The sequence below is a fragment of the Mobula birostris genome, chromosome 12 (assembly GCF_030028105.1).
Source record: "Mobula birostris isolate sMobBir1 chromosome 12, sMobBir1.hap1, whole genome shotgun sequence".
Classification (NCBI taxonomy): Eukaryota; Metazoa; Chordata; class Chondrichthyes; order Myliobatiformes; family Myliobatidae; genus Mobula; species Mobula birostris.
This window is the reverse complement of record NC_092381.1, coordinates 108,167,267-108,180,361: the sequence shown is the minus strand read 5'-3', so window position 1 is coordinate 108,180,361 and position 13,095 is coordinate 108,167,267. Positions and strand designations below refer to the sequence as shown.

Below are 13,095 nucleotides of genomic sequence, written 5' to 3'. Positions count from 1 at the left end.
ATCCACTACCTGTTGTAGGATTTTCTGTTTAAAGGCATTGGTGTTTCCATACCAGGCTGTGATGCAGCCAATCAATACACTCTCCACTACAGACCTGTAGAAGTCTGTCAAGTTGTCGATGTCATGCTGAATCAGGTTGAGGTCATTCATATTTAATCCTTAAGCTTTCAGCCGGAAATGTTAACTCCGCTGGAAAAAACTCGGAAAATGTGTGGATTGGGTGGTTGACGGTTGTTTGAGTTGTTCTCCAAACTTGGCAATCCATTTGCAAACATTTCGTCACCATATGACAAGACTAATGTGGTCTACAAAATCCAATGTGGGGACTGCAGCAAATGTTACGTCAGCCGAACTGGGAGAAAACTATCCACAAGGATCAGTGAACGTCACCTGGCTGTAAAGAGACATGACCAACTCCCCTCGTCTCCACCCATGGAGATCGAAAGGGGCACAAATTCAACTGGGTATCGGTGAAAGTCGTGGTGCAAGTAAACACGCAGCATGCAAAGGAATTCCTAGAAGCGTGGTTTTCCGCAAACAATTTCTGCAAACTGACACGTTGGCCTTGATCCTATTTATCGGCAGATGAGGGCAAAATTGCAGACCATGCAGAGAGTTCATCACACAACCAATCAGTGACGAGACCGCTCCCTACATCACAATTGGCAGCCAATCAGCTGATTGATAAGTCTACAAAGGACAAGCGTTCGGAGGGCACACCACAATCAATAGCACACTGACGATGTCTCCTCACATGGTGATGAAACGTTTGCAAATGGATTGCCAAGATCAGAGAACTGAGCTCAAACACTAACTGTGTTTTCTCTCCATCTACAGACCACATTACTATCTTTGCCTCACAGAGAAAAATCAACATGAGCTTATTCTATTATATGAGGGGTGTTATACAAGTTGTACATTCTGTTATATGAGTTGTACATTCTGTTATGAGGGGTGTTATATGAGTTATACATTCTGTTATATGAGGCTGTTATATGAGTTGTACTTTCTGTTATAAGAGGTGTGTTATACAAGTTGTACATTCTGTTATATGAGGGGTGTTATATGAGTTGTACATTCTGTTATATGAGTTGTACATTCTGTTGTATGAGGGGTGTTGTACGAGTTGTACGTTCTGTTATGAGGGGTGTTGTATGAGTTGTACATTCTGTTGTATGAGGGGTGTTGTACGAGTTGTACGTTCTGTTATACGAGTTGTACGTTCTGTTATGAGGGGTGTTGTATGAGTTATGGTACTGTAGTGCAGCGGCTAGCACAACACTTTACAACACCAGCTGTAAGACTGGGGTTCAAATCCTGGCGCTGCTTGTAAGGAATTCATGCGTTCTCACTGTGGCCGCAAGGGTTTCCTCCGGGTGCTCCTGTTTGCTCACACAGCCCAAAGACATACAGCTATGATTACTAAATTGTAAGCAAGCTATGTTGGCGGTAGAAGTGTGGTGACACTTGGAAGCTGCTCCCAGCACGATCCTCACTGGTCTAATTTGACAAAAAACAACGCATTTCACTGTATATTTCAACAAGCATGTGACAAATAAAGCCAGTCTTTATTCTGGTCCAAATTAAGAACATGAGACTATAAGATATAGGAGCAGAATTAGGCCATTTGGCCCATCGAGTCTGCTCCACTATTTCATCATGGCTGATCCGTTTTCCCTCTCAGCCCCAATCTCCTGCCTTCTCTCCGTATCCCTTCATGCCCTGACTAATCAATAACCTATCAACTTCTGCCTTAAATATACCCAATGACTTGGCCTCCACAGCCGCCTATGGCAAAGAATTCCACAGATTCACCACTCCCTGGCTAAAGAAATTCCTCATCTCCATTCTAAAAGGACATCCCTCTGTTCTGAGGCCAGTCCTTAGATACTGGTCCTGGAATCTCCTACCAATGGAAACATCCTCACCACATCTAATCTATCAAAGGCCTTTCAATATTAAAACAAATTAAAACTCCTGAAATTAGTAGGGGAGCTGGAATCCAGCAAGGCCTGTGGCCTATTGATCTGACCTTCAGCAGTGTATCACTGCAGACTAGAGAGAATTATCTGTGTTTGCCTCCTTCCCACTCACTGTTTATGTTACAACCCTATTACATAGCCACCAGCGATTATTGCTTCCTTGGGAAATAGTGAATCCCTCTTGTCTCATGAGAAGATTTTCTCTCTCTCTCTGTTCCTGATTGCAAAAGACATTCTGTCCCACATTCCAAACCAATCTGGGCAGCACTCCAGCCAAGCCCAGCCAGGGCTGCAGGTCAAACCCAACACTACTAAAACACGTCAACACAACCACTTCCAGGTCAGAAGGTCATATTGTCTTTCATGGTAACTATTTAAGGGCTGTGGAAATCTTTTGTCAAGAAAAAGACTCAAAAGCCTCCTCCCACTTCCTGCCCTAAATCTTCCTCTGTTAAATTGTTAAATCCTCCTCTGGGTTCTTATGACACCAAGTAAACACTTTTGGAAAATTGCTTTGGAAGAATGGAGATTTGTAACTATCGCAATTATTAGTTTTGGAGAAGCTTCACAAATACAGAACTCCTCCCTGAATTGGGACAGCTACAATCTGAACCTTGTCAGTTATAGAGAGGAGAGGATAAGTGGCCTGCGCTGACTTTCACAAACCCTTGGCAACTGCGCCCCTCTGTCCCAATCATCTGCAAACTTGGCCACAAAGCCATCAATTCTGTCATCCAAATCATTGACATATAACGTGAAAAGCAACAGTCTTCATAGTGACCATATGGAACAGCACTAGTCACCAGCTGCCAACCAGAAATGACCTCCTTTATTCCCACTTCTTGGCTCCTGCCAGTAAGCCAATCTTCTGTCTCCAGTTTCCTCCCACATTCCAAAGACATATGGGTTAGGGTGAGTAAGTTGTGGGCATGCTACGTTGGTACTGGAAGCATGGCAACACTTGCGGGCTGCCCCCAGCACATCCTCGGACCGTGCTGGTCGTTGACACAGTTGACGCACTTCACTGCATGTTTCAATGTACGTGACAAATAGAGCCAATTTTTAATGCTGAATAAGCCCTCCCACAGCGTTAGGCCTCCCTCAGTATCACCCCCCCCCCACAGTGTGCCCCTCCCTCAGTACCACCCCTCCCACAGTGTGTCCCTCCCTCTATAATGCACCTCTGACAATGTGAAGCACCCTCAGTAGCACCTGGATAGGCTACACGGAAGGGGAGGGGGTATCTCATTGACACCTAATATCGAAAGGCTTAGACCATGTAGACGTAGAGAGTGGGAGTAATGTAGCAGAGGGCACAGCCTCAGAATAGAGGGACGTCCCTTTAGAACAGAGATGAGGAGGAGTTTCTTGAGCCAGTGGGTGGTGAATCTGTGGAATTCATTGCCAGTGACAATTGAGGAGGCCAAGGCAGGTTGATAGGTCTTTGATTAGTCAAGGCATCCAAGGTTATGGAGAGAAGGCAGGAGAATGAGATTGAGGGGGATAATAAATCAGCCATGATTGAATGGTGGAGCAGACTTGATGAGCCAAATGGCCTAGTTATGCTCCTGTGTCTTATGGTGCTCCTCCTCCTTCCGTTTCTCCCATAATCCACACTGCTTTCCTATCAGATTCCTTCTTCAGCCCTTTACATCTTCCGCCTATTACATCCCAGCTCCCCACTTCATACCCCCATTTCCCACCCACACCCCTTCCCCCTCACCTGGTCTCACCTATCACCTGCCATCTTGTACTCTCTCCACCCACCCCACCACCTCCTTCTGAATTCCTCCCCCTCCCTTTCCGGTCCTGATGAAGGGATTCAGCCCAAAACGTGGGCTGTTTATTCCCCACCATAGACGCTGCCTGACCTGCTGAGTTCCTCTAGCATTTTGTGTGATCTCTCAGGATTTCCAGCATCTCCAGAACCTCTTGTGGTTGTGAAGCGTGACACCTACAGAGAAGATGCAGTGGATGTAGACAATAAGGAACAAGATCGTAATGAAGTCCAGGGAACCATTCAATAGTCTCATAACAGAGGGTAGAATCTGCCCTTGACCCTGATGGTACACTTTTCAAGATTCAAGGTTGTTTAATGTAATTTCCAGTACACAAGTGTAGAGGACAACGAAATAGTTGTTACTCTGGATTTGATGCAGCAGAAAAAAAACAATAAGATAAGAAACACAGTAATAATAATAAAAGAAACACAATAAACACATAAGACACTTATACACGTAGATCGATTGTATGTCCGTAAAATGACGCTAAGCATAGGAGTCTCTGTACATCAGGTGACTCTGAAGGGAAGTGGTAGTTGGGGGTTTGTTGGGGTGTAGGTGTTGATCAGCCTTACTGCTCGGGGAAAGGAACTGCTTTTCAGCATGGATGCTACATAGCCTCCTCCCCGATGGGAGTGGGACAAACAGTCCATGAATAGGATAGGTGGGTGGGATCCTTCATGGAGTTACTGGTCCTATTCAGGGACTTTTCTGTATATACATCCTTGATGGCAGGTAGGCTGGTACCAATGAGGCATTGGGCAAGTTGACTACCCATTGTAGATCGTTCCAGTCCACCACAGTGCAATTTCCATAAGCTTGTATCTCTCCCCTGTTCTTCTACACTCCACGAATGAAGTCCCCACCTGTTCAGATGCTCTCCATCACTCAGTACCTCTCTCTGGAAGGCCCCTCTGTCTCTCCCAGTTCTCTAGATTCCCTGTCGCACTGCACCGCTCCACAGGACGCGGGGACTGGATCATGTAGACGGAGCGACTCAGTTTACGGGCATCATATCGCCACTTCCCACCACCCTTCACCCTTCTGCCCATTAACATAGGAAGGGCTCTCAGCACATTCTGCGAACTTTGTGATCACGGATAATGTCTAACCATGCCAAGCCAAAGGAAAACAGATAAATGTCACATCATGGATTGTGTCACTACCATTCAGGGCCCAAAACAGTCCTTCCAGGTGAGGCGACACTTCACCTCCAAGTCTGTTGGTGCCATATACTGTATCTGATGCTCCCAATGTGGCCTCCTGTATATCATTGAGAGCCAACGTAGACAGTGAAACCGCTTTGCTGAGCACCTTCACTCCATCCACCACAAAAAGCAGAGTCCCCCGCTGGAGGAGCAACACCGCGTATTCCATCTGGGTAACCTCCAAGCTGATCGCATGAACATCAGTTCCTCAAACTTCCAGTAATTGCTCCTTCCCTCCTTCTCTCCTTCACCATTCCCAGTTCCCTCTCTCACCTTATCTCCCTGCCCATCTTCTCCCTCTGGCGCTCCTCCCCCTTCCCTTTCTTCCATGGTCTTCTGTCCTCTCTTATCAGATTCCCCCTCTCCAGCCCTTTATCACCAATCTACTTCCCAGGCTCTTTACTTCACCCCCTTCCTGCACACCTGGTTTCACCTGTCACCTGCCTCCTTGTACCTCCCCCCAACTTCTTACTCTGACTTCTCTTCCTTTCCAATCTCGGCCCGAAATGTCGAATGTTTATTCATTTCCACAGATGCTGCCTACCTGCTGAGTTCCTCCAGCACTTTGTGCGCGTTGTTCACCGTGCACTGGAGTTCCTCCTGGACACACTTGGAGGGAGAGGAACTCTGTTCTCAGTGCTGGAGGAACCAGACGACTTTGGATACCAAACTAGCAAACCTCATGTTATGGATGTGGGTCAGCCAGAGGCTGTATCAACTCAAAATCCATGGATCAACTCCACTTCTCGTGGATTAAAGTGCCGAGGAAGATTAAGATCAACGAGGACAGGAGTTTGACAACATCTGCTTGTGTTTCACTGGCCTCTCTCTCTCTCTCTCTCTCCATCGTGTTCACTGAATATGGAGCTAAACCAAACATTTCTAGATTGTTTTGGTGACTTTGTGGTTTGATGTTTTAAATTCTGTGTTTTTTTGCACTGTTTTTGCTTTTTGTGCAATTTGTTCTTTTTTGCGCATTGGAGGTTTCTTATTTTTTTTCTTTGAATGGGTTCCATGGTTTTCTTTGTTTTGAGGCTGTCTGTAGGAAGATGAATCTCAGGGTTGTATACTGCATCATACTTTGAATCTTTGAAATCTACTATCTTGGTGTTAGGCAGAGAAGGAAAACTCTGACCTCAAGCCTCTGCTGCCTTGCAGCTATGCCCACTCACGGGGAAGTCTTCGGGAGTAAACCCAGAGGGAAAAATCCGGAGCTGGAGTCCCTAAGGCAGCCCTACGTTGAGTTCAATGCTGACTGGCAACTCCTGCGACTCTGCTGGTGCCAAACTGTGTGGGAGTCTGCCGTTCCTCAGCCATGTGGTGAGGGGGAGCCTGTTGAACAGGCAACAGTTTGCTGTCCATATCATACTGCCCTGGCTTGCGAATCAACTACATAGATAGCTAGGACGCCATCAACCTAGACCAATTGAGGCTTCACAGCTGTTAAACATTTGCTTTTTAAGGGAGGAATGAGGGGGAAGTGACATTGAAACATACCAAATATTGAAAGGCCTAGAGTTTACATGGAGAGACTGTTTCCTATGGTGGGGTGGGGGGGGGGGGGGGGTCTAGTCCCAGAGCCACAGTCTCTGAATAGAAGGACGTCACATTAGAACAGAGATGAGGAAGAATTTCATTAGCTAGAGGGTGGTGAAACTGTGGAATTCATTGCCACGGATAGCTGTGGAGGCCAACCCACTGAGCATAGTTAAAGTGGAAACCAACCTCCAGCCCACCCCCATGGACTCAGTCTACACTTCTCGCTGCCTCAGTAAAGCAGCCAACAGAATCAAAGACCTTGCCCGCCCCAGACATCATCTTTTCTCCGCCTTCTCGTTGGGCAGAAGGTACAACTGCTTGAAAACACAGTCCACCAATCAGAAGGACAACTTCTATCCCAAAATGATGTTTATTGAAACATTCCCCAGAATAATAAGATAGAATCTTGACCTTACAATTGACATCATGACGAAGCAATGTCCCGGAAGAGTCTCTTCATGAAACATCGACTGTTTGTTCCTCTCTATAGATGCTGCCTGACCTGCTGAGTTCCTCAGCATTTTATGTGTGGTCCTCTACCTCGTTATCACCTTACACCTTATTGTCTACCTGCTCTGCAGCTTTTTTGTTGCGACCTTACGCAATTTTGATCGGGGCAGCCTGCAGATAACGAACGACACAGCACCAGGTTGAACTAGAACTGAGCTGAACTGAATACGCCTGGACTCTTTTGATTTTGTGTTTTATACTCTGTGCTTCTCACTTGCTTTTTTTTTGGTACTATTTGCGCAATTTTCTTTGTGCCCATTGGGAGTTTCATGAGTTTCTTACAGCAGGGGTTCCATAGTGTTTCTTTGTTTCGTGGCTATCTATAGGAAGATGAATCTCAGGGTTGTATACTGCATACATACTTTGATAATAAAAGTACTTGGAATCTTGCAACTTCGAATTAATATCTTTCTGTTTTATATTTCTTATATTCTTTTACCTTATACCTTTACCTTTTTTTTAGTACTTGTTTACCTGTTTTTTAACCTTTTTAACACGTTTTAATGTGCTCTACATTTTTTTTTATCTTTTCTGGTTTTTTGTTTTAATTTTTCTTATTGTTTAAGCTATTACATTTCTTATCCTTTTTCAAAACCTTTTTTACTTGTTCGACCATTTTTGTTTTGTCTTTCTGTTCTTCCTTTCCCCTATTTCTATGACAGTGCACTATGTAATGAATGATCTGATCCGCAGGAACAGCCTGCAAGAGAGAATGAAGGGTCTCGGCCTGAAATGCCAATGGTTTCCATAGGTTAAAGGTGGCAACCATCATTAAGGACCCACATCACCCAGGTCATGCCCTCTTCTCATTGCTACCATCACAGGGTGGTGGTACAAGAGCCTGAAGGCACACACTCAATGATTCAGGAACAGCTTCTACTTCCCCACTGCCATCCCATTTCTGAATGGACGTTGAACCCAAAAACACTACCTCACTACTTTTTTATTTTGGTCTCTTTTTGTGCTAATTATATAATTTAAGTTTATACACACCAACACACACACACACACATATTTTTTTTATTTATTCATTTACAGGATGTGGGCATCGCCAGCTAAGCCAGCATTTATTGCCCATCCCTAGTTGCCCTTGAGAAGGTGGTGATGAGCTGCCTTCTTGAACCACTGCAGTCCCTGAGGTGTAGGTACACCCACAGTGCTGTTACGGAGGGAAATCCATGATTTTGATCCAGCGACAATGAAGAAACAGCGATATATTTCCAAGTCAGGATGGTGAATGACTTGGAGGGGGATTTCCAAGTCGTAGTGTTCCCAGGTATCTGCTGATCTCATACTTCTAGACGGTAGTGGTCGTGGGTCTGAAAGGTGCTGCCTTAGGAACTTTGGTGTGATGTTGCAGTGCACCTCGTAGATAGAACGTGCCCACAGCCATCAAGTGCACCATATACCTTGACCCTTTCATTCCTGGAATTAATTCTCGTGAACCTTCTCTGGACTCTCTCCAATACCGACACATTTTTTTTACATAAGGGGCCCAAAACGACTCACAATAGTCCATGTGTGGTCAGACCAATGCTTTAGATATTCTCAGCATTACATCCTTGCTTTGTTACTCCAGTCCTCTCCGAATGAATGGTAACATTGCATTTGCCTTCCTCACCATCGACTCAACCGGCAAGTTAACCTTTAGGGAATCCTGCACAAGGACTCCCAGGTCCCTTTGAAGCTCTAATGTTTGAATTTTCTCCCTGTTTAGAAAGCAGTCTATGTCTTTATTCCTTCTACCAACGTGCATGACCATACACTTCCCTGCACTATGTTCCATCTGCCACGTCTTTGGCCGTTCTCCCAATCTGCCTAAGTTCTTCAGCTGGCTCCCTGCTTCCTCAGCACTTCCTGCCCTTCCACCTATTTTCATATTGTCCATAATCGAGTACTGAGGCGAGAACTGAACACGATGTTTAAACAACGATTTAGGTGAATTGGATTGGCTGTATACTGACATCTGGGTTCCCGGGGACTTCTGGACGAAGACGAGCTGGATCATCTACTCAGCACTTTTGAATGAAGATTGTTGCAAATACCTCAGCCTCAGCTTTGGGACATCTTTATACACACAAACACATATACATGCACCCACACACACATACAAACATACACACACGCTAACACACATACAGTGCCTATAGAAGTATTCATCCCATAGGAAGTTTTCATGTTTTATTGTCTTACAACATTGAACCACAGTGGATTTAATTTGACTTTCTTGCCAGTGATTTACAGAAAAAGACTATTGTCAAAGTGAAAACATCTCTACACGGTGATCGAAATTAATTACAAATATAAAACAAAATAATTGATTGCTTAAGTATTCACCCATTCAAGTCAGTATTTAGTAGATGCACCTTTGGCAACGATTACAACCTTGAGTCTGTGTGGATAGGTCTCTATCAGCTTTGCACAACTGGACACTGCAGTTTTTCACCAGTCTTCTTTACAAAGCTGCTCAAGCTGTGTGAGATTGCATGGGGATTGTGAGTGAACAGTTTTTTCAAGTCCAGCCACAAATTATCAATTGGATTGAGGTCTGGACTCTGACTTGGCCACTCCCGGATATTAACTTTGTTGTTTTTAAGCCATTACTGTGTAGATTTGGCTTTATCATTTGGGTCATTGTCTTGCTGGAAAACAAATTTTCTCCTGTCACAGTTCTCTTGCAGACTGCCTTAGGTTTTCTTCCAGGATTTCCCTGTATTTTGCTGTATTAATTTTACCCTCTAACTTCACAAGTTTTCCAGGGCCTGTTTCAGTGAAGCATCCCCACAGCATGATGCAGCCACCACCATGCTTCATGGTAGGGGTGGTGTGCTTTTGATGATATGTGGTGTTTGATTCACAACAAACATAACGTTTAGTCTGATGGCCAAAAAGTTCAATTTTGGTTTCATCAGACCATAGACCCTTCTTCCAGCTGACTTCAGAGTCTCCCACATGCCTTCAGGCAAACTTCAGCCAAGATTTCATGTGAAATTTTTCAATAGTGGCTCTCTCTTTGTCATTCTCCCATAAAACTGTGAAGCACCCGGGAAACAGCTGTTGTATATGCAGTCGCTCCCAGCTCAGCCATTGAGGCTTGTAACTCCTCCAGAGTTGTCATAGATCTCTTGGTGGCCTCTCTCACTAGTCCCCTTCTTGCACGGTCACTCAGTTTTTGAGGACGGCCTGTTCTAGGCAGATTTACAGCTGTGCTATATTCTTTCCATTTCTTTTACTTTAGACTTTATTGTCGCCAAACAATTGGCACTAGAACGTACAATCATCACAGCGATATTTGATTCTGCACTTCCCACTCCTTGGATTACAAATATTAAATATTAAAAATAGTAAAAATTAGTAAATATTAAAAATGTAAATTACAAATAATAAAAAGAAAATAGAAAAATGGAAAGTAAGGTAGTGCAAAAACACCGAGAGGCAGGTCCGGATATTTGGAGGGTACGGCCCAGATCCGGGTCAGGATCCGTTCAGCAGTCTTATCACAGCTGGAAAGAAGCTGTTCCCAAATCTGGCCGTACGAGTCTTCAAGCTCCTGAACCTTCTCCCGCAGGGAAGAGGGACGAAAAGCCTGTTGTCTGGGTGGGACGTGTCCTTGATTATCCTGGCAGCACTGCTCCAACAGTGTGCGGTGTAAAGTGAGTCCACGGACGGAAGATTGGTTTGTGTGATGTGCTGTGCCGTGTTCACGATCTTCTACAGCTTCTTTCGGTCTTGGACAGGATAACTTCCATACCAGGTGCACCCTAGAAGAATGCTTTCTACGGTGCATCTATAAAAGTTAGTGAGGGTTTTAGGGGACAGGCCAAATTTCTTTAGTTTTCTCAGGAGGTAAAGGCGCTGTTGGGCCTTCTTGGCAGTGAACTCTGCTTGGTTGGAGCAAGTCAGGTCATTTGTGATATTGACCCCGAGGAACTTAAAGCTTTTGACCTGTTCCACTTGCGCACCACCGATGTAAATTGGGTCGTGCGGTCCGCTACTCCTTCTGAAGTCAACAACCAATTCCTTCGTCTTGCTTGAGGGATAGGTTATTGTCTTCGCACCATGCCACCAGGTTCTTAATTTCCTCTCTGTACTCAAACTCATCATTACCCCAGATATGGCCTACAATTGTTGTGTCATCAGCAAACTTATATATTGAGTTTGATGGAAACTTGGCTACACAATCATGGGTGTACAGTGAGTACAGCAGGGGGCTGAGTACACAGCCTTGTGGGGCACCAGTGCTCAGAGTGATTGTAGAGGAGAGCTTGTCCCCTATTTTTACAGCCTGGGTCCTGTCTGTGAGGAAGTTGAAGATCCAGCTGCAGATCTGAGTGCTAAGGCCCTGGTTCCGGAGCTTAGGAATCAGTTTATTTGGGATGATGGTATTAAAGGCAGAGCTGTAGTCAATGAAAAGGAGCCTTATGTATGCTTCTTTATTCTCCAGGTGTTCTAAGGAGGAATGTAGGGCCAGAGAGATGGCATCTGCCGTTGACCTGTTGCTCCAGTAGGCGAACTGCAAAGCATCGAGGTTGACCGGTAGGCTGTAGTTGATGTGTGCCATAACCAATCTCTCGAAGCACTTCATAGCAATTAATGTCAGAGCCACAGGCCGATAGTCATTCAGGCATGCCACCTTGCTCTTCCTGATGATTAATTTAACTGTACTCCAAGGGACTTGGAAATTTTCTTGTATCCATCTTCTGATTTGTGCTTCTCAATAGTTGCTTGGAGTGTTCTTTTGTCTTCATGGTGTAGTTTTTGCCAGGATACTGACTCACCAGCAGTTAGACCTTCCAGATACAGGTGTATTTTTACTACAATCAATTGAAACACCTTGTCTGTACACAGGTCTCCAAAAACAGATCTCCATTTAACTAATTATGTGACTTCTAAAACCAATTGGCTGCACCAGTGATGGTTTAGTGTGTCGTATTAAACAGGGGCAGGGATACTTATTCAATCAACTATATAGTGTTTTATGTTTATAATTAATTCAAATCACTTTGTAGAGATCTGTTCTCGCTTTGACATGAAAGAGCCTTTTTCTGCTGATCACCGTCGAAAAAGCCAAATTAAATTCACTGTGATTCAATGCTGTAAAACAATAAAACATGAAAACATATATATATATATATTCTTATTGCAATTTACAGTTTTATTACATATTGCAATGTTCTGCTGCCGTAAAACAACAAATTTCACAACAAATTCTGGTGATATTAAACCTGATTCTGAGATGCCACCTGACCTGCTGAGTTCCTCCAGTATTTTGTGCGTGTTGCTTTGGATTTCCAGCACCTGCAGAATCCCTTTATGCCTATGCTCTGAACCTCAGTATAGCAGACAATAATTGATCAATTCCCGTCCCTTCCCGTAGCAGGAAGGTGCTGTCATACCTCCACAATGCTCTTCAGGTCCCTGACGTAGGCTCGCTCTGTCTCCACAATCTCCCTGACCACCCTATCCACTCGCGAGGGCTTGACGATGGTTTCCTCCTGCTGGGGGGTGGCTGGGGTGTGGGCTGGCCTGTCCGTGGCCGGGGAGACCAGGCGGAGGGCCGGGACCTCGGCTCCGCCCGAGGGGTCGTCAGAGGGCGTCTCTCCCTGGCCCACCGGCGTCAGGTCCAGGCTGATGTCGCTGCCGTGCTGCGCAGGGCGGGCCGAGCTGCTGCTGAAGGCGCCGGCGCTGTCCGGCAGAGAGGCCGAGGAGGCCGAGGAGCTGAGGCTGGCGGGCCGGTCGCTGTCCGAGCACACCGTGTTCATGGAGGTAAGGCTGTCCGAGCTAGGCGCGGCCGCCATGCTGTCTGTCACCGCCGTCATCAGGCTGAGCGAGGAGGCTGAGCACGGCCGAGGAGCGCCTGTGGGGAAGATGGTGGGAGAGCAGGGGTGCGGGAGTGTAGAGGGCAGACAGTGAGGGTGGGGTAAGTGGGGGAAGGTGGAGGGAAAGGGATGGGAGGGGAGGGAGGAGGTGAGAGGGACGAGTGGGTTGGGAGCGGTGGGGAGGAGAGGAGGCATGTGAAGCAGATGAGAGAGGGGAGTTGGGAGGGAGGTGGGGGGAGAAGAGTACATAGTGGAA

The 13,095-nt window shown here is 45.7% G+C and overlaps 1 protein-coding gene across 4 annotated transcripts in view; it reads right to left on the bottom strand.

The window, feature by feature from the left end:
* Positions 1-13,095, bottom strand: part of LOC140206174 (pleckstrin homology domain-containing family G member 3-like) — a 139,884-nt gene that overhangs the window by 81,702 nt on the left and 45,087 nt on the right. For 3 of the 4 annotated variants that reach the window (XM_072274440.1, XM_072274442.1, XM_072274441.1), the window contains exon 2: positions 12,417-12,877. The exons of the other annotated variant lie outside the window; for it this stretch is intronic. In XM_072274440.1, coding sequence (XP_072130541.1) covers positions 12,417-12,877 — 461 coding nt within the window. The remainder of the gene's footprint in view (positions 1-12,416; positions 12,878-13,095) is intronic. 4 annotated transcript variants of the gene reach the window in all.